This window comes from Protomyctophum parallelum (assembly GCF_964188405.1).
Source record: "Protomyctophum parallelum genome assembly, chromosome: 1".
In the NCBI taxonomy this organism is placed as follows: domain Eukaryota; kingdom Metazoa; phylum Chordata; class Actinopteri; order Myctophiformes; family Myctophidae; genus Protomyctophum; species Protomyctophum parallelum.
In genome coordinates this window covers 98,269,410-98,288,798 of record NC_139697.1, presented here as the reverse complement: position 1 = coordinate 98,288,798, position 19,389 = coordinate 98,269,410, and the positions used below count along the sequence as shown (strand labels likewise).

Genomic DNA, 19,389 nt, shown 5'->3' with positions numbered 1-19,389 from the left:
TCTCCTGTTTCAACTCATCCCATTCCCAGCATGGCCTCCAGCGCTCTGCTGGGACGTGGGATGTTGTTGGGAGGGAAAATGCTAGTGGGTGTGTGGTGGTGGTGGTGGTGGGGGAAGGGGGGGGGGGGGCGTGGGAGGGGGGGTAACTTTATTATGCAACAACCCTCATTCTCCACTATATAAAAGGGTGCGTGTCCCGGGACCCTGGCAGCGAAACATAAACCTAGGTCATCAACATCCCCATCCAGGTTCATTTAATTTCACGATTGATCTGAGATTTCTACCTCCTCCAGACGAGAAGATGAGGATACTGCTGGGGATGATGGGAGCCATGCTCTGCTCCTTGGCTGTGTATACGACCACCGCTGCCGAGGTGCAACCTCAGGCAGACTTCAATTTACAGGGGGTAAGACTTTAAGAGACGATTATACACAACTATATCTATTGTTTAATAATATGTATTATTATTATTATTATTACAAATACAATTAATATCATCATTATATTATTTGCATTATTGTTTTTTTTTTGTTTTTTTTACATTATTGTTTTTGTCTGTAGGCTACCATTTGTTATTGTGATGTGTATTGTAACCACAAAGTATCCATGCAGCCTACATTACCCCCCCCCCCCCCCCATAACGTAAATAATTATATTAACTAGTAAGTGTTAATATCATCAGTTGAATTATTTATATTATATGCATTATTGTTGTTACAGTAAGCTACAGCCCACATTACCCCCCCCCCCCCCATAACAAAAAGCTATTCACTGAAGTGTTAGTGTATATTAACTTATTCCCAATAAATTCAAACATAAGAGACATGAGCTAATTCCTGTTCTGTTCTTTAGCTACATAGAAATGTCTATTTGTACGTCTCTAAATGTTTGTATGTCTCTAAATGTTTTGATGAATTGAACATGGTGGACCCTGTTGTAAACAAGTGTAATGCTTAATTGGGTCGTCCACTCACAGTTAACAGTCTTTGTATTGAGTTTGTGCTTGAAATGTACTGTAATTCTACAAACTGTTAATAAATATTTCAATCAATAAAAAAAAAGCTTATTAGCCCATTAACTATGATGTGTAATTTACTAAAAATAGCCCAATGAAGGTCTAAACAATGTTGTGTATATAGGCCTACTGAAACTTAAAATGAATAACTGAAAGGGAAACGTAAAACGAACAGTCAACAGAAAATATCAAGCCCCTTTAGCTCAAAGCACAGCTGGGTTTCACTGACCAATCTGAGAATCCCATCGTCAAATATTGGGGAAAACAGCGCCTCCCCTGTTGACGCGATGCAACAGTCTGTCTTGAGAGACTACTCACTGACTGACAGACACAGCTGACAAGCCTGACATCAATCAACCGCAAAGGAGACACCGGCAGCTAATCAATCAATCAATCAATCAATCAATCATCCACGGAATCGAAACAAAGCGTGGTAAAAGAGAACAAAAATAAAAACACACGCATAATATAATAAGTATAATATAGAAACAAGTTCATGAAACGACGCCCACTCTGAGTAAGAGAGCAATTTATAATATCGAGGGAGGGGGGGGGGGGGGGGGGGGTGGTAAATAAATGGCCTACCTCTCCTCCAGCTGTGCTGTGCGTCTTTCTTTTCCTCCATCCTCCTCCTCCTCCCCACAGCCGTCCGTTCTCTTCAGCCTGTCCATGATGTTGTTGTCCAGGGGAAATGGTGTGCGCTTTTACGCATCCATTGCGCCGCGCCAATTAAGTGACCCGTAGCCTACGTGAGACTGTCAACTGTCGACTCGTGTATATTGTATGACATTATATTGTACAGGCAGAGTAATGTACAGTAAGAGAGTGGTGACACGCTTTGATCTCGCCGCAAAGCGGGTGCCTAATTATGGGCGATAGTTCCAAACATTGCTCCTATGGCTGGAACTATTCCAATGAGATAGAATGAGCACTTCCGCATTCCATTGTTACAGTCAACGGGAGTGTCATTACTCTCTTACTAGATGACTCTGTGTACTGTGCTAATAATATGTTGCTGAAGTGAAGTTGGAGTTTAGTAGCCTATATATCTTACCTACCCTACCCTATAGACTAAATTAAACCAGTTCGTTTCCTCGTCCAACTCCAGTAGGCTACTCCACTCCACACAGACACGCACAGGTGTCAGGGAAGTGAAATTACGATCGGTTGTTTTTTCTTCCACATCATGCAGCCTGTGTCAGGTCAGGGAAGTGGAATTAAACCAGGTGTTTCCTCGTCAGGTGGTGATTTTCCTCATTCCCTCGTCTCCAGGTCTCAGAGAAGTGGAATTAAACCAGGTTTTCCCCGGCCATAACATGTGTTTTTTCCCCTCCTCGTCCCCAGGTCTCAGAGAAGTGGAATTAAACCAGGTTTTCCCCGGCCATAACATGTGTTTTTCCCCCCTCCTCGTCCCCATGGGTCTCAGAGAAGTGGAATTAAACCAGGTTTTCCCCGGCCATAACATGTGTTTTTTCCCCTCCTCGTCCCCAGGTCTCAGAGAAGTGGAATTAAACCAGGTTTTCCCCGGCCATAACATGTGTTTTTTCCCCCTCCTCATCCCCATGGGTCTCAGAGAAGTGGAATTAAACCAGGTTTTCCCCGGCCATAACATGTGTTTTTTCCCCTCCTCGTCCCCAGGTCTCAGATAAGTGGAATTAAACCAGGTTTTCCCCGGCCATAACATGTGTTTTTTCCCCTCCTCGTCCCCATGGGTCTCAGAGAAGTGGAATTAAACCAGGTTTTCCCCGGCCGTAACATGTGTTTTTCCCCTCCTCGTCCCCAGGTCTCAGAGAACTAGAAGTGGAATTAAACCAGGTTTTCCCCGGCCGTAACATGTGTTTTTCCCCTCCTCGTCCCCAGGTCTCAGAGAACTAGAAGTGGAATTAAACCAGGTTTTCCCCGGCCATAACATGTGTTTTTCCCCTCCTCGTCTCCAGGTCTCAGAGAACTAGAAGTGGAATTAAACCAGGTTTTCCCCGGCCATAACATGTGTTTTTTTCCCCTCCTCGTCCCCAGGTATCAGGGAAGTGGTACATGATCGGCTTTGCCACCAACGCCCAGTGGTTCGTCAACCACAGGGGCAGCATGACCATGGGCACTGCCATCCTGAAGCCAACCGGTGACGGAGGTCTGGACACGGAGTATGCCAGTCTAAAGTAGGTCTGGACATGGAGTATACCAGTCTAAAGTAGGTCTGGACATGGAGTATACCAGTCTAAAGTAGGTCTGGACATGGAGTATGCCAGTCTAAAGTAGGTCTGGACACGGAGTATGCCAGTCTAAAGTAAGTCTGGACATGGAGTATGCCAGTCTAAAGTAGGTCTGGACACGGAGTATGCCAGTCTAAAGTAGGTCTGGACACGGAGTATGCCAGTCTAAAGTAAGTCTGGACATGGAGTATGCCAGTCTAAAGTAGGTCTGGACACGGAGTATGCCAGTCTAAAGTAAGTCTGGACATGGAGTATGCCAGTCTAAAGTAGGTCTGGACATGGAGTATGCCAGTCTAAAGTAAGTCTGGACATGGAGTATGCCAGTCTAAAGTAGGTCTGGACATGGAGTATGCCAGTCTAAAGTAGGTCTGGACATGGAGTATGCCAGTCTAAAGTAGGTCTGGACATGGAGTATGCCAGTCTAAAGTAAGTCTGGACATGGAGTATACCAGTCTAAAGTAAGTCTGGACATGGAGTATGCCAGTCTAAAGTACTAGGTCTGGACATGGAGTATTCCAGTCTAAAGTACTAGGTCTGGACATGGAGTATACCAGTCTAAAGTAGGTCTGGACATGGAGTATGCCAGTCTAAAGTAGGTCTGGACATGGAGTATGCCAGTCTAAAGTAGGTCTGGACATGGAGTATGCCAGTCTAAAGTAAGTCTGGACATGGAGTATACCAGTCTAAAGTAAGTCTGGACATGGAGTATGCCAGTCTAAAGTAGGTCTGGACATGGAGTATTCCAGTCTAAAGTACTAGGTCTGGACATGGAGTATACCAGTCTAAAGTAAGTCTGGACATGGAGTATTCCAGTCTAAAGTAAGTCTGGACATGGAGTATTCCAGTCTAAAGTAAGTCTGGACATGGAGTATGCCAGTCTAAAGTAGGTCTGGACATGGAGTATGCCAGTCTAAAGTAAGTCTGGACATGGAGTATACCAGTCTAAAGTAAGTCTGGACATGGAGTATACCAGTCTAAAGTAAGTCTGGACATGGAGTATGCCAGTCTAAAGTAAGTCTGGACATGGAGTATGCCAGTCTAAAGTAAGTCTGGACATGGAGTATGCCAGTCTAAAGTAAGTCTGGACATGGAGTATGCCAGTCTAAAGTAAGTCTGGACATGGAGTATGCCAGTCTAAAGTAAGTCTGGACATGGAGTATGCCAGTCTAAAGTAGGTCTGGACATGGAGTATGCCAGTCTAAAGTAGGTCTGGACATGGAGTATGCCAGTCTAAAGTAAGTCTGGACATGGAGTATGCCAGTCTAAAGTAGGTCTGGACATGGAGTATGCCAGTCTAAAGTAGGTCTGGACATGGAGTATGCCAGTCTAAAGTAGGTCTGGACATGGAGTATGCCAGTCTAAAGTAGGTCTGGACATGGAGTATGCCAGTCTAAAGTAGGTCTGGACATGGAGTATGCCAGTCTAAAGTAGGTCTGGACATGGAGTATGCCAGTCTAAAGTAGGTCTGGACATGGAGTATGCCAGTCTAAAGTAGGTCTGGACATGGAGTATTCCAGTCTAAAGTAAGTCTGGACATGGAGTATACCAGTCTAAAGTAGGTCTGGACATGGAGTATGCCAGTCTAAAGTAGGTCTGGACATGGAGTATGCCAGTCTAAAGTAGGTCTGGACATGGAGTATGCCAGTCTAAAGTAATTCTGGACATGGAGTATTCCAGTCTAAAGTAGGTCTGGACATGGAGTATTCCAGTCTAAAGTACTAGGTCTGGACATGGAGTATGCCAGTCTAAAGTAGGTCTGGACATGGAGTATACCAGTCTAAAGTAAGTCTGGACATGGAGTATGCCAGTCTAAAGTAAGTCTGGACATGGAGTATGCCAGTCTAAAGTAGGTCTGGACATGGAGTATGCCAGTCTAAAGTAGGTCTGGACATGGAGTATGCCAGTCTAAAGTAGGTCTGGACATGGAGTATGCCAGTCTAAAGTAGGTCTGGACATGGAGTATGCCAGTCTAAAGTAGGTCTGGACATGGAGTATGCCAGTCTAAAGTAAGTCTGGACATGGAGTATGCCAGTCTAAAGTAAGTCTGGACATGGAGTATGCCAGTCTAAAGTAGGTCTGGACATGGAGTATGCCAGTCTAAAGTAAGTCTGGACATGGAGTATGCCAGTCTAAAGTAGGTCTGGACATGGAGTATACCAGTCTAAAGTAGGTCTGGACATGGAGTATGCCAGTCTAAAGTAAGTCTGGACATGGAGTATGCCAGTCTAAAGTAGGTCTGGACATGGAGTATGCCAGTCTAAAGTAGGTCTGGACATGGAGTATGCCAGTCTAAAGTAGGTCTGGACATGGAGTATGCCAGTCTAAAGTAAGTCTGGACATGGAGTATACCAGTCTAAAGTAGGTCTGGACATGGAGTATGCCAGTCTAACCCTCTAAGACCCAGCGTTGCTTTATAGCAACAACTTATATTTTAATTAATTACTTAATTATTATAATTTATTTCTGTTATTTTTTCACCAAAACGTCATCAGTGATGTTCATTGCAATGCCATTTCAATGCCATTGGTCATGATATTTGCATATAAATACCCCCCACAGAGGCTGAAATTCACACAAATTAAAAGATTCTGGACTCAAATGTCCCTCAAATATCCCTCAAATGTAAATTATTAATTTATTATATTATTATATAATTATTATAAATTTATCATCAAACTTATTATTATTATTATTATTTTAACATATTTTTTTAGTCTTAGTCCTAGTAGTACAAAGTAGTAGTAAGGTTGGGGGGGTGCGACTGCTTGGCCAACGACACCCGCGCGCACGCGCAGTGTGCGCGCACGATTTTTTTAACCTTTATTTTGTTAATTTAACGTTTTTACAATGCCCTAACCCCTAAAAATGAGTTATTTAGGTAGTACAGCAGCTCACACACATGCACTACAGCCATACAGCGAGTCATCATATCATGATAAGAGAGATGATTACAAACTACAGTCAGAAGCCAGAAGGTATTAAAGTTTAAAAGCCAACCGCCCCCATGGGGGGGGGGCAACAACCACCATTTATAAAGTAATGTAAAAAAATATATATACATAGGCCTAAATAAAGTTAAACGTAAATAAATCAAATTGAAAGGGTGCCCAGGTGCCCACTCTTCCAGTGACCCCCTCTCCTATTGAAATGGTGCCCAGGTGCCCACTCTTCCAGACAGTGACCCCCTCTCCTCTCCACTCAGTGCTGACGGCTCTTGCTGGAGAATGACCCACCAGGGCAAGAAGACTAATGTACCCGGGAAGTTCATGTTCAGGAGCGAGCGTGAGTCGACGCGCCACACACACACACACACACACACACACACACACACACACACACACACACACACACACACACACACACACACACACACACACACACACACACACACCCACGCCCTACCAACAGTCATTAAGACATGTGAATCCCTTGACTCCTTCAAAACCGCTCTCAAAGGGCACCTACGGATGGCTGCAATTCGAAACTGGCCTCTGTAAGATCTGAATCCCCCCCACCCCCCCCCCCCCCTTTCCCCTCACTGTATATGTATCTTTTCCCTTTTTGCTTCCTTTATGATGAATTCCTGTTCTGTTCTTTAGCTACAAGAAATGTCTATTTGTATGTCTCTAAATGTTTTGATGAATTGAACAATGTGGACCCTGTTGTAAACAAGTGTAATGCTTAATTGGGTCGTCCACTCACAGTTAACAGTCTTTGTATTGAGTTTGTGCTTGAAATGTACTGTAAATTCTGCAAACTGTTAATAAATATTTCAATCAATCAAACAAACACACACACAATCACTGTTCACTTTAAAAATGGTTCCCCAACTCCCCATGTGTTGTTATACAGCACCCTCTCCTGGCCTAATTCGTGTACTGCAGTTGTAAGAATTGATGAGTATAAGCTTTCTTGTTATTCGATTTCATAAACCCTCTTCAGATGCCTCTTAACCAAGCATTTTCCTATTTCAGATAAAACATGAGATCACTAGGCATCGAGTACCATTTCCTCCTTTACATTTACAACGGGAAAAGGAGGGAGAATGTTTAGAATGACGCCCATGAGGAATCAGGATGCACACATTTTGTGTATAAATGATTCTAAAGAGTAGCCTATTGCTGTGAATATAGGGATATATGCCATCAGGGCTAATGAGGTTAAAAGAGATCTTAATCTGCACTGTGCATATAATGTCTCATCTGTGTAAAAACTCCACTTAGTAACTCTAAGGTCCCAATCATGGTCCCGGATCATTTAAACTGAGCCAGCAGTCAGTCACAAGGGTTTAACTTTAACCCATTCTGACCTGAGATCAGATTAAAAAAAATTCTTCTACATCCTGACAGTTTTCCGAAAAAGCCATGTTTCTATGTCAGTCGTTCTTCGATTTTTCAAAAACAGCAGACCTACAAGCTCGTAGCGCGCCACCGAGTGTCGCGCTATGAGCTTGTAGATCTGCTATTTTTCAATAGCTAAAGCATAACATATAATGCTAACACCAAAAGGGGTTCCCGCCCCCAAAAGGGATTAATTCATAAGAGACATGATGTTATTGTTATGTACACTTATCATTTATCTTTCCACTCCGCCCCTGCAGGTTGGAACAACGATAACGTCATGAACGTGGTCGATGTCAACTATGACGAGTATGCCCTCATTCACACCGTCAAGACCAAAGGAGGCCTTTCCACCGTTCTCAACAAACTATACAGTAGGCTGCTATTAAACGTGCATTATTTCATCTGTGTCTGCGTGTTCATGTCACGTGTGTACTGTACGTGGTTCTCAAACATTTAACCCATTCTGACCTGAGATCAGATTCATACGAGGTTTCCACTGGACACACACTGGTCTGATTAACCCATTCTGACCTGAGATCAGATTCTAAAAATGTCAGTCGTTCTTAGATTAAAAAAAAAAAAAGCAGACCTACAAGCTCGTAGCGCGCCACTCGGTGGCGTGCTATGAGCTTGTAGATCTGCTATTTTTCAATAGCTAAAGCATAACGTAATGCTAACACCAAAAGGGGTTCCCACCCAAAATGGGTTAAATTTGGCCGTGGACCCCCGTCTTGAGGAGATGCCCATGTCCAGGGACCCCCAATGAGGGGTCCATAAAAAATTGACAGATCTACAAGTTTAGAAAGAATTACCCCAGTGAAAAAATAGCAGCTCTACAAAAGCTCAGTCACAACACATTTGCTATGCAAACGGGCGCGCTGTGAGCTTGTAGATCTGCTAGCTAAAAAACTAAAATATGGTATAATAAGTGTTTAAAGTGTTGATCATTTTGCCGGGGAGTTGAGGGACCCCGTGGGACTGGGAGACCCCCTCTCGAGGACCCCTGAGGGGGTCCCCAGACCATACCTTGAGAACCACCAGAGACATAAGCATACAGTACCGCTGTAGCAATGTTATAGTTATAGACTATTCGAATATCGTGCTTCAAACTACCTGTGGATAACCGATAGATTGAACAGATCTGAACAGCATATCTTCTGTATTCATTTGTCCTCCTAGGCCGGAGGCCGACTGTCTCCCCTGAAGTGCTGGACAAGTTCCAGCAGTTCTCGTTGGGCACTGGAATCCTGGCGGAAAACATCGCTATCCTGCCCCAAAGCGGTATGTAGGCTGTGAAAACATCACTATCCTGCCCCAAAGCGGTATGTAGGCTGTGTGAAAACATCTCTATCCTGCCCCAAAGCGGTATGTAGGCTATGAAAACATCACTATCCTGCCCCAAAGCGGTATGTAGGCTATGAAAACATCACTATCCTGCCCCAAAGCGGTATGTAGGCTATGAAAACATCACTATCCTGCCCCAAAGCGGTATGTAGGCTGTGAAAACATCACTATCCTGCCCCAAAGCGGTATGTAGGCTATGAAAACATCACTATCCTGCCCCAAAGCGGTATGTAGGCTATGAAAACATCACTATCCTGCCCCAAAGCGGTATGTAGGCTGTGTGAAAACATCACTATCCTGCCCCAAAGCGGTATGTAGGCTGTGAAAACATCACTATCCTGCCCCAAAGCGGTATGTAGGCTGTGAAAACATCACTATGCTGCCCCAAAGCGGTATGTAGGCTGTGAAAACATCACTATCCTGCCCCAAAGCGGTATGTAGGCTGTGAAAACATCACTATCCTGCCCCAAAGCGGTATGTAGGCTGTGTGAAAACATCACTATCCTGCCCCAAAGCGGTATGTAGGCTATGAAAACATCACTATCCTGCCCCAAAGCGGTATGTAGGCTATGAAAACATCTCTATCCTGCCCCAAAGCGGTATGTAGGCTGTGAAAACATCTCTATCCTGCCCCAAAGCGGTATGTAGGCTATGAAAACATCACTATCCTGCCCCAAAGCGGTATGTAGGCTGTGTGAAAACATCACTATCCTGCCCCAAAGCGGTATGTAGGCTGTGAAAACATCTCTATCCTGCCCCAAAGCGGTATGTAGGCTGTGAAAACATCACTATCCTGCCCCAAAGCGGTATGTAGGCTGTGAAAACATCACTATCCTGCCCCAAAGCGGTATGTAGGCTGTGTGAAAACATCACTATCCTGCCCCAAAGCGGTATGTAGGCTGTGTGAAAACATCACTATCCTGCCCCAAAGCGGTATGTAGGCTGTGAAAACATCACTATCCTGCCCCAAAGCGGTATGTAGGCTGTGAAAACATCACTATCCTGCCCCAAAGCGGTATGTAGGCTGTGAAAACATCACTATCCTGCCCCAAAGCGGTATGTAGGCTGTGAAAACATCACTATCCTGCCCCAAAGCGGTATGTAGGCTGTGAAAACATCACTATCCTGCCCCAAAGCGGTATGTAGGCTGTGTGAAAACATCACTATCCTGCCCCAAAGCGGTATGTAGGCTATGAAAACATCACTATCCTGCCCCAAAGCGGTATGTAGGCTATGAAAACATCACTATCCTGCCCCAAAGCGGTATGTAGGCTGTGAAAACATCACTATCCTGCCCCAAAGCGGTATGTAGGCTATGAAAACATCACTATCCTGCCCCAAAGCAGTATGTAGGCTGTGAAAACATCACTATCCTGCCCCAAAGCGGTATGTAGGCTGTGTGAAAACATCTCTATCCTGCCCCAAAGCGGTATGTAGGCTGTGAAAACATCACTATCCTGCCCCAAAGCGGTATGTAGGCTGTGAAAACATCACTATCCTGCCCCAAAGCGGTATGTAGGCTGTGAAAACATCACTATCCTGCCCCAAAGCGGTATGTAGGCTGTGAAAACATCACTATCCTGCCCCAAAGCGGTATGTAGGCTGTATAAACATCTCTATCCTGCCCCAAAGCGGTATGTAGGCTGTATAAACATCTCTATCCTGCCCCAAAGCGGTATGTAGGCTGTGAAAACATCACTATCCTGCCCCAAAGCGGTATGTAGGCTGTATAAACATCTCTATCCTGCCCCAAAGCGGTATGTAGGCTATGAAAACATCACTATCCTGCCCCAAAGCGGTATGTAGGCTGTGAAAACATCACTATCCTGCCCCAAAGCGGTATGTAGGCTGTGAAAACATCACTATCCTGCCCCAAAGCGGTATGTAGGCTGTGAAAACATCACTATCCTGCCCCAAAGCGGTATGTAGGCTGTGAAAACATCACTATCCTGCCCCAAAGCGGTATGTAGGCTGTGAAAACATCACTATCCTGCCCCAAAGTGGTATGTAGGCTATGAAAACATCACTATCCTGCCCCAAAGCGGTATGTAGGCTGTGAAAACATCACTATCCTGCCCCAAAGCGGTATGTAGGCTGTGAAAACATCACTATCCTGCCCCAAAGCGGTATGTAGGCTATGAAAACATCACTATCCTGCCCCAAAGCGGTATGTAGGCTGTGAAAACATCACTATCCTGCCCCAAAGCGGTATGTAGGCTGTGAAAACATCACTATCCTGCCCCAAAGCGGTATGTAGGCTGTGAAAACATCACTATCCTGCCCCAAAGCGGTATGTAGGCTGTGAAAACATCACTATCCTGCCCCAAAGCGGTATGTAGGCTGTGAAAACATCACTATCCTGCCCCAAAGCGGTACGTAGGCTGTGAAAACATCACTATCCTGCCCCAAAGCGGTACGTAGGCTGTGAAAACATCACTATCCTGCCCCAAAGCGGTATGTAGGCTATGAAAACATCACTATCCTGCCCCAAAGCGGTATGTAGGCTATGAAAACATCACTATCCTGCCCCAAAGCGGTATGTAGGCTATGAAAACATCACTATCCTGCCCCAAAGCGGTATGTAGGCTATGAAAACATCACTATCCTGCCCCAAAGCGGTATGTAGGCTATGAAAACATCACTATCCTGCCCCAAAGCGGTATGTAGGCTGTGAAAACATCACTATCCTGCCCCAAAGCGGTATGTAGGCTGTGAAAACATCACTATCCTGCCCCAAAGCGGTATGTAGGCTGTGAAAACATCACTATCCTGCCCCAAAGCGGTATGTATGCTGTGAAAACATCACTATCCTGCCCCAAAGCGGTATGTAGGCTGTGAAAACATCACTATCCTGCCCCAAAGCGGTATGTAGGCTGTGAAAACATCACTATCCTGCCCCAAAGCGGTATGTAGGCTGTGAAAACATCACTATCCTGCCCCAAAGCGGTATGTAGGCTGTGAAAACATCACTATCCTGCCCCAAAGCGGTATGTAGGCTGTGTGAAAACATCACTATCCTGCCCCAAAGCGGTATGTAGGCTGTGAAAACATCACTATCCTGCCCCAAAGCGGTATGTAGGCTGTGAAAACATCACTATCCTGCCCCAAAGCGGTATGTAGGCTATGAAAACATCACTATCCTGCCCCAAAGCGGTATGTAGGCTGTGAAAACATCACTATCCTGCCCCAAAGCGATATGTAGGCTGTGAAAACATCACTATCCTGCCCCAAAGCGGTATGTAGGCTGTGAAAACATCACTATCCTGCCCCAAAGCGGTATGTAGGCTATGAAAACATCACTATCCTGCCCCAAAGCGGTATGTAGGCTGTGAAAACATCACTATCCTGCCCCAAAGCGTTATGTAGGCTGTGAAAACATCACTATCCTGCCCCAAAGCGGTATGTAGGCTATGAAAACATCACTATCCTGCCCCAAAGCGGTATGTAGGCTGTGAAAACATCACTATCCTGCCCCAAAGCGGTATGTAGGCTATGAAAACATCACTATCCTGCCCCAAAGCGGTATGTAGGCTATGAAAACATCACTATCCTGCCCCAAAGCGGTATGTAGGCTGTGAAAACATCACTATCCTGCCCCAAAGCGTTATGTATGTAGGCTGTGAAAACATCACTATCCTGCCCCAAAGCGGTATGTAGGCTGTGAAAACATCACTATCCTGCCCCAAAGCGGTATGTAGGCTATGAAAAATCACTATCCTGCCCCAAAGCGGTATGTAGGCTGTGAAAACATCACTATCCTGCCCCAAAGCGGTATGTAGGCTGTGAAAACATCACTATCCTGCCCCAAAGCGGTATGTAGGCTGTGAAAACATCACTATCCTGCCCCAAAGCGGTATGTAGGCTGTGAAAACATCACTATCCTGCCCCAAAGCGGTATGTAGGCTATGAAAACATCACTATCCTGCCCCAAAGCGTTATGTAGGCTGTGAAAACATCACTATCCTGCCCCAAAGCGGTATGTAGGCTGTGAAAACATCACTATCCTGCCCCAAAGCGGTATGTAGGCTATGAAAACATCACTATCCTGCCCCAAAGCGGTATGTAGGCTGTGAAAACATCACTATCCTGCCCCAAAGCGGTATGTAGGCTGTGAAAACATCACTATCCTGCCCCAAAGCGGTATGTAGGCTATGAAAACATCACTATCCTGCCCCAAAGCGGTATGTAGGCTGTGAAAACATCTCTATCCTGCCCCAAAGCGGTATGTAGGCTGTGAAAACATCACTATCCTGCCCCAAAGCGGTATGTAGGCTGTGAAAACATCACTATCCTGCCCCAAAGCGGTATGTAGGCTGTGAAAACATCACTATCCTGCCCCAAAGCGGTATGTAGGCTGTGAAAACATCACTATCCTGCCCCAAAGCGGTATGTAGGCTGTGAAAACATCACTATCCTGCCCCAAAGCGGTATGTAGGCTGTGAAAACATCACTATCCTGCCCCAAAGCGATATGTAGGCTGTGAAAACATCACTATCCTGCCCCAAAGCGGTATGTAGGCTGTGAAAACATCACTATCCTGCCCCAAAGCGGTATGTAGGCTGTGAAAACATCACTATCCTGCCCCAAAGCGGTATGTAGGCTATGAAAACATCACTATCCTGCCCCAAAGTGGTATGTAGGCTGTGAAAACATCACTATCCTGCCCCAAAGCGGTATGTAGGCTGTGAAAACATTACTATCCTGATTCCTGCCCCAAAGCGATATGTAGGCTGTGAAAACATCACTATCCTGCCCCAAAGCGATATGTAGGCTGTGAAAACATCACTATCCTGCCCCAAAGCGGTATGTAGGCTGTGAAAACATCACTATCCTGCCCCAAAGCGGTATGTAGGCTATGAAAACATCACTATCCTGCCCCAAAGCGGTATGTAGGCTGTGAAAACATCACTATCCTGCCCCAAAGCGGTATGTAGGCTGTGAAAACATCACTATCCTGCCCCAAAGCGGTATGTAGGCTGTGAAAACATCACTATCCTGCCCCAAAGCGGTATGTAGGCTATGAAAACATCACTATCCTGCCCCAAAGCGGTATGTAGGCTGTGAAAACATCACTATCCTGCCCCAAAGCGGTACGTAGGCTGTGAAAACATCACTATCCTGCCCCAAAGCGGTATGTAGGCTGTGAAAACATCACTATCCTGCCCCAAAGCGGTATGTAGGCTGTGAAAACATCACTATCCTGCCCCAAAGCGGTATGTAGGCTATGAAAACATCACTATCCTGCCCCAAAGCGGTATGTAGGCTGTGAAAACATCACTATCCTGCCCCAAAGCGGTATGTAGGCTGTGAAAACATCACTATCCTGCCCCAAAGCGGTCTGTAGGCTGTGAAAACATCACTATCCTGCCCCAAAGCGGTATGTAGGCTGTGAAAACATCACTATCCTGCCCCAAAGCGGTATGTAGGCTGTGAAAACATCACTATCCTGCCCCAAAGCGGTATGTAGGCTGTGAAAACATCACTATCCTGATTCCTGCCCCAGAAGTGGTATGTATAGGCTGTGAATGATAGGCTCTCTCTAAGCACAGCTGACATGTTGGAAAGAAATTCCAGGTTATACTACAATTATACGATGGGTGAATTTGGTACCATTGGCATTGTGTACACTCAGAGTTACACACCCCTAAGGGGACATTTGGAACCCACTCAAGGAACAATGAGGATCTCTGGACCACACTTTGAGACCCACTGTGTAGCAAGAGTCTTTCCAGTGAGCCAACATGCACAATATCAGCGGCCTGACTCTGTTTGACCAGAATGGAACAGAGCCTTCATTTAGTATCATTAACACTGACTCTGTTTGACCATAATGGAACAGAGCCTTCATTAGTATCATTCACACTGACTCTGTTTGACCAGCATGGAACAGAGCCTTCATTAGTATCATTAACACTGGCTCTGTTTGACCAGAATGGAACAGAGCCTTCATTAGTATCATTAACACTGGCTCTGTTTGACCATAATGGAACAGAGCCTTCATTAGTATCATTAACACTGGCTCTGTTTGACCAGCATGGAACAGAGCCTTCATTAGTATCATTAACACTGGCTCTGTTTGACCAGAATGGAACAGAGCCTTCATTAGCATCATTAACACAGACTCTGTTTGACCAGAATGGAACAGAGACTTCATTAGTATCATTAACACAGACTCTGTTTAACCAGAATGGAACAGAGACTGACTAGTATTAGTTTAGTATCATTAGATTAGTGTTGCATGATGTTATAACCTGACTCCGCCGGATGGAAGAGACCCTTGGAGTCAGGTTAATGATGTTATATTATACTCTCTGAACATCACATGTCAATCTGTCTTCTCCTAGACGAGTGTCCTGCCGCCTAACCTTCCTCTCTGGTGTTCAGAGAGAAGCCATGCTGTCTGAAGCTTTTCGACGACACAGCTGTATTTGTTGTCTCCAATCTGCCACCAATTTATCATTTCCCCAACTTGTGTAATAAAATACTACTAGTATTATTGTGCATTTTTCTCCCCGATTCGTCCTTCTTCTTGCAGCCTTTCTATGGCTCAAGTTAACAGTCCAGAGACACTCGATCACCATCTCAAAAGATGGGACATGTTCTTTTTTTTTTCTTTGTGTCTGTACTTTATTATTATTTTTATATTGTCTTAAAGGGGGAAAAATGATGACGATAACTGTGTGTGTGTGTGTGTGTGTGTGGGGGGGGGATGGTGTATGGGAGAAAATGGAAAAAAAAGGTATGTTCCAACTGTTTGAATTTGTTGAAACTTTCTACCAATAAAAACATAAAAAGAAAATGAATGCAGGTAGGCTACATTATGGGGTCCTATCAGTCACAGAACATGTGATTTTTATTAACCCAATCTGAAACACGTTATTATGCGGTATACCTATCAAGACGGGATCACGTCGGGCAGAACAACCGTATCTCCATATTCTAACATTTTGTTTTTCCGTTAAGAAAGAGGGAAGATGTAAATGCAATATCATACGATCCTTGACCAGTATATTTCAAACTATGTGACAAGTTGTGACTTTATATAGTCAATTACTGACAAATGAGAGGGGGAGAGGTGGTGGAGTTAGTTGCTTTAGCAGACATTTGGAGGGTCCAATGGAGTTAAGATGTTTAGTCCAAAGCACTTTTTACTACTTTCCATGGGTTTCAATATTTTCGAAAAAACGTAAAGGGTGTTCAATAGCACCGATTTATGCCAAAAAACCTAAAAAATTGAGTTACAGCAACGATACACTGTATATCATTGATGGGCATCCAATCCATACCCATATACTGTATATTATACACATCAACGCACCCAATAACAAGCTTCACGTGCCGGTAAAATACTTTTGTTTTTTATTACCTTTTTCTTAACAAATACATTGAAGTACATCCATAACAACACAATTCTGATTTCTTCCGCGTTTATCAAGTGTTTACATCTACACACTTTTTACAGATTTGTGTACAAAACAATAATTTACGTCCCATAGAAGGCTAGTTACACTTAACTATACAACAAGTTGTAAATGGTAAAATAAATATAAAGACAAAAAAAACAAAACAAATAATATCACAGGTGAAATAAATGTAAAAAGCCGTAGTACAAATGTTTTTTAGTTTGTTTTTTTTACCACCAACACCAGCCCTCTGAAGTTGCATTTTTAGAGAGACTTGATCTTGCCTTTTTTCGCTGGCAAAAGGAGCTCAGTGTGTAAGAGGGGAATAAAAGAGTCCGGTTGTTGGTAGTTACTCGAGATGCAGTCTGTGGAGAAAGTCACAACATTTGGGTGTAGCCGGGAAAAAGAAGTGGTCAAAAAGGTTAGGCAGAATGTTATGTCTAAGATAAGTGAGTTATACTGCATTCCATAATCCCCATTATTGCCTATTGCCGTACAACAGACAGAGGTCTGACTGCAACGTCCGTGTTATGGTAGAGAGACAGATATGGACTCCATGGGACACCAACCTACGTTATGGTCTGAACCAGACATTAACGGTCGTTTTGTCGTCATGGATACACGGTGCACGAGAAGCATGATGTGCTCACTAGTCTGCAATGTAAATTAGATTGTGTCGTTAGTCATTCCTTAAGACCCAGAGCTTTAAAAAATAAATAAAAAAAAGAGTATAGTGTTTAATATATGTTCTGTCGTTGTCACACACCATACCTGGCACCATTTGTTCTCAACCGTTTCAGGCCGCGACCCCACCCCAAAAACAAAATCCGATAAAAGCTTATCGAGTACCCGTTATCGATACGCTTTGGACTTATCAAGCTATGTTATAGAAGAGCATAGCTAGCCTGGTTAATAAACCAGGCTAATAAACTCTAGCCTGGTTTATTAACCAGGCTAGAGCATAGCGGCCCATGACGTCATGTTTAAACAATCAAGACAAGAGGCGATCAAGAAATAAATGCAATCATCCATGCTGGCACAAACATGTCGGTCTAAAAAGTGTATTGATACCTGCCAGCCAGCGCTGTCCGGGTAATCATAAAATGACAGTTTTGAAGTGACGGTATACACATATATTAACCGGTTAACAGTTTCTTTAATGTTTATTTTATTGGCCGTCTGTTAGAAGAGTACTGTATTTGAAGGCCCTAGTAAAGTCTCCCGTCTTTCCACAAATTAATATAAAATGCTTGATAGTGGACTCGATAAGCCTGATCGATAAGGTGTCAATACAAATGAACGAGCTCCATCCCTACTTTTGCTGCAATTACATTTTTCATTTGAGGCAGGGTGTTCATAATTATGCTTTTAATTAGCATAGCATAGCATTTAATTATGCTATGTGAGCTCGTGGTAAAACCTTGTTGAAATCGAACGTTTTTAACTCAAATCTTTGCTTCTGGGGGGGGGGGGGGGGGGGTCCCTGGAACAACATATTTTCAGATGGGGGGGGGGGGGTCGGCGGCCAAATACATACTTTTTTTGGGGTTCTTGACATGAAATATTGAGCACCACTGACATAGAAAACAGGTATTTCAGAAAACTGTCGATATCAGGCTAAAATAGGTTAATATGCAACCAATCCTTCAGGGCATATAACTATTATCAGGACAGAACCAGTAGCACGCCGTTTTCTCTCTTATTTCCTTAACTATCGGCAGGTATGAGTTGATTGTTTATCTTTGCTGTACACACAGTCACACACACGCGCGCACGCACACACACACACACACACACACACACACACACAACAGCAGCATTTTGAACATTTTCGGTAAAAAAAAAAAGAAAAGCAAAATGGTGAATGTTTTGTCACAGAACCAGGGAAGCACTGTGGATAGATTTCTCTCTCTCCATAAACATCAGAACAGAACTGGATAAATGCATTCCAACGTGTATTCTCCTCAAACTCCAAGTTGGCATGAAGTGCTACTGGAAGCAAAGTTCCTCACAACCACATTATATACTGCTGCTGTGTTGCGGAGAGAGGAGGAGGACCCCGGAATCAATTTCAAGATAATTACCGTTATGCAATTATTATTATTATTATCTTTTCTCCATTACAAGGATATAATAAATCCATAATTAGGATCGCCGCGATGTGGAATTGATTGCTTAAAAACAAGAAGTGGTAAAACGGTGTATCTACAAAGAGATCAGAGACATCTGCACCATCTGCCATGCACACTACCAGCGAGGCACACTGGGGTTACTACCAGCACACTGGGGTTACTACCAGCACACTGGGGTTACTACCAGCACACTGGGTTTACTACCAGCACACTGGAGTTACCAGCACACTGGAATTACCAGCACACTGGAATTACCAGCACACTGGGGTTACTACCAGCACACTGGGTTTACTACCAGCACACTGGGTTTACTACCAGCACACTGGAGTTACCAGCACACTGGAATTACCAGCACACTGGGGTTACTACCAGCACACTGGGGTTACTACCAGCACACTGGGGTTACCAGCACACTGGGGTTACTACCAGCACACTGGGGTTACTACCAGCACACTGGGGTTACTACCAGCACACTGGAGTTACTACCAGCACACTGGAGTTACCTACCAGCACACTGGAGTTACCTACCAGCACACTGGAGTTACTACCAGCACACTGGGGTTACCAGCACACTGGAGTTACCTACCAGCACACTGGAGTTACCAGCACACTGGAGTTACTACCAGCACACTGGAGTTACTACCAGCACACTGGGGTTACCAGCACACTGGAGTTACCTACCAGCACACTGGAGTTACCTACCAGCACACTGGAGTTACCAGCACACTGGAGTTACTACCAGCACACTGGAGTTACTACCAGCACACTGGAGTTACCAGCACACTGGAGTTACTACCAGCACACTGGGGTTACCAGCACACTGGGGTCACCAGCACACTGGGGTCACCAGCACACTGGGGTCACCAGCACACTGGGGTTACCAGCACACTGGAGTTACCAGCACACTGGGGTCACCAGCACACTGGGGTCACCAGCACACTG

At 44.5% G+C, this 19,389-nt stretch overlaps 1 protein-coding gene across 1 annotated transcript; it reads left to right on the top strand.

Annotated features, from left to right (window-relative positions):
- The first annotated feature begins 298 nt into the window (after positions 1-298).
- On the top strand, positions 299-15,407 carry LOC310869839 (lipocalin-like). The gene is made up of 7 exons (XM_083780793.1): positions 299-406; positions 3,032-3,143; positions 4,689-4,716; positions 6,428-6,507; positions 7,826-7,939; positions 8,748-8,849; positions 15,257-15,407. Exons 1-7 carry the CDS (start codon positions 302-304, stop codon positions 15,274-15,276), a joined length of 561 nt encoding a protein of 186 aa, XP_083636919.1. The 5' UTR covers positions 299-301; the 3' UTR covers positions 15,277-15,407.
- Positions 15,408-19,389: the final 3,982 nt, after the last annotated feature.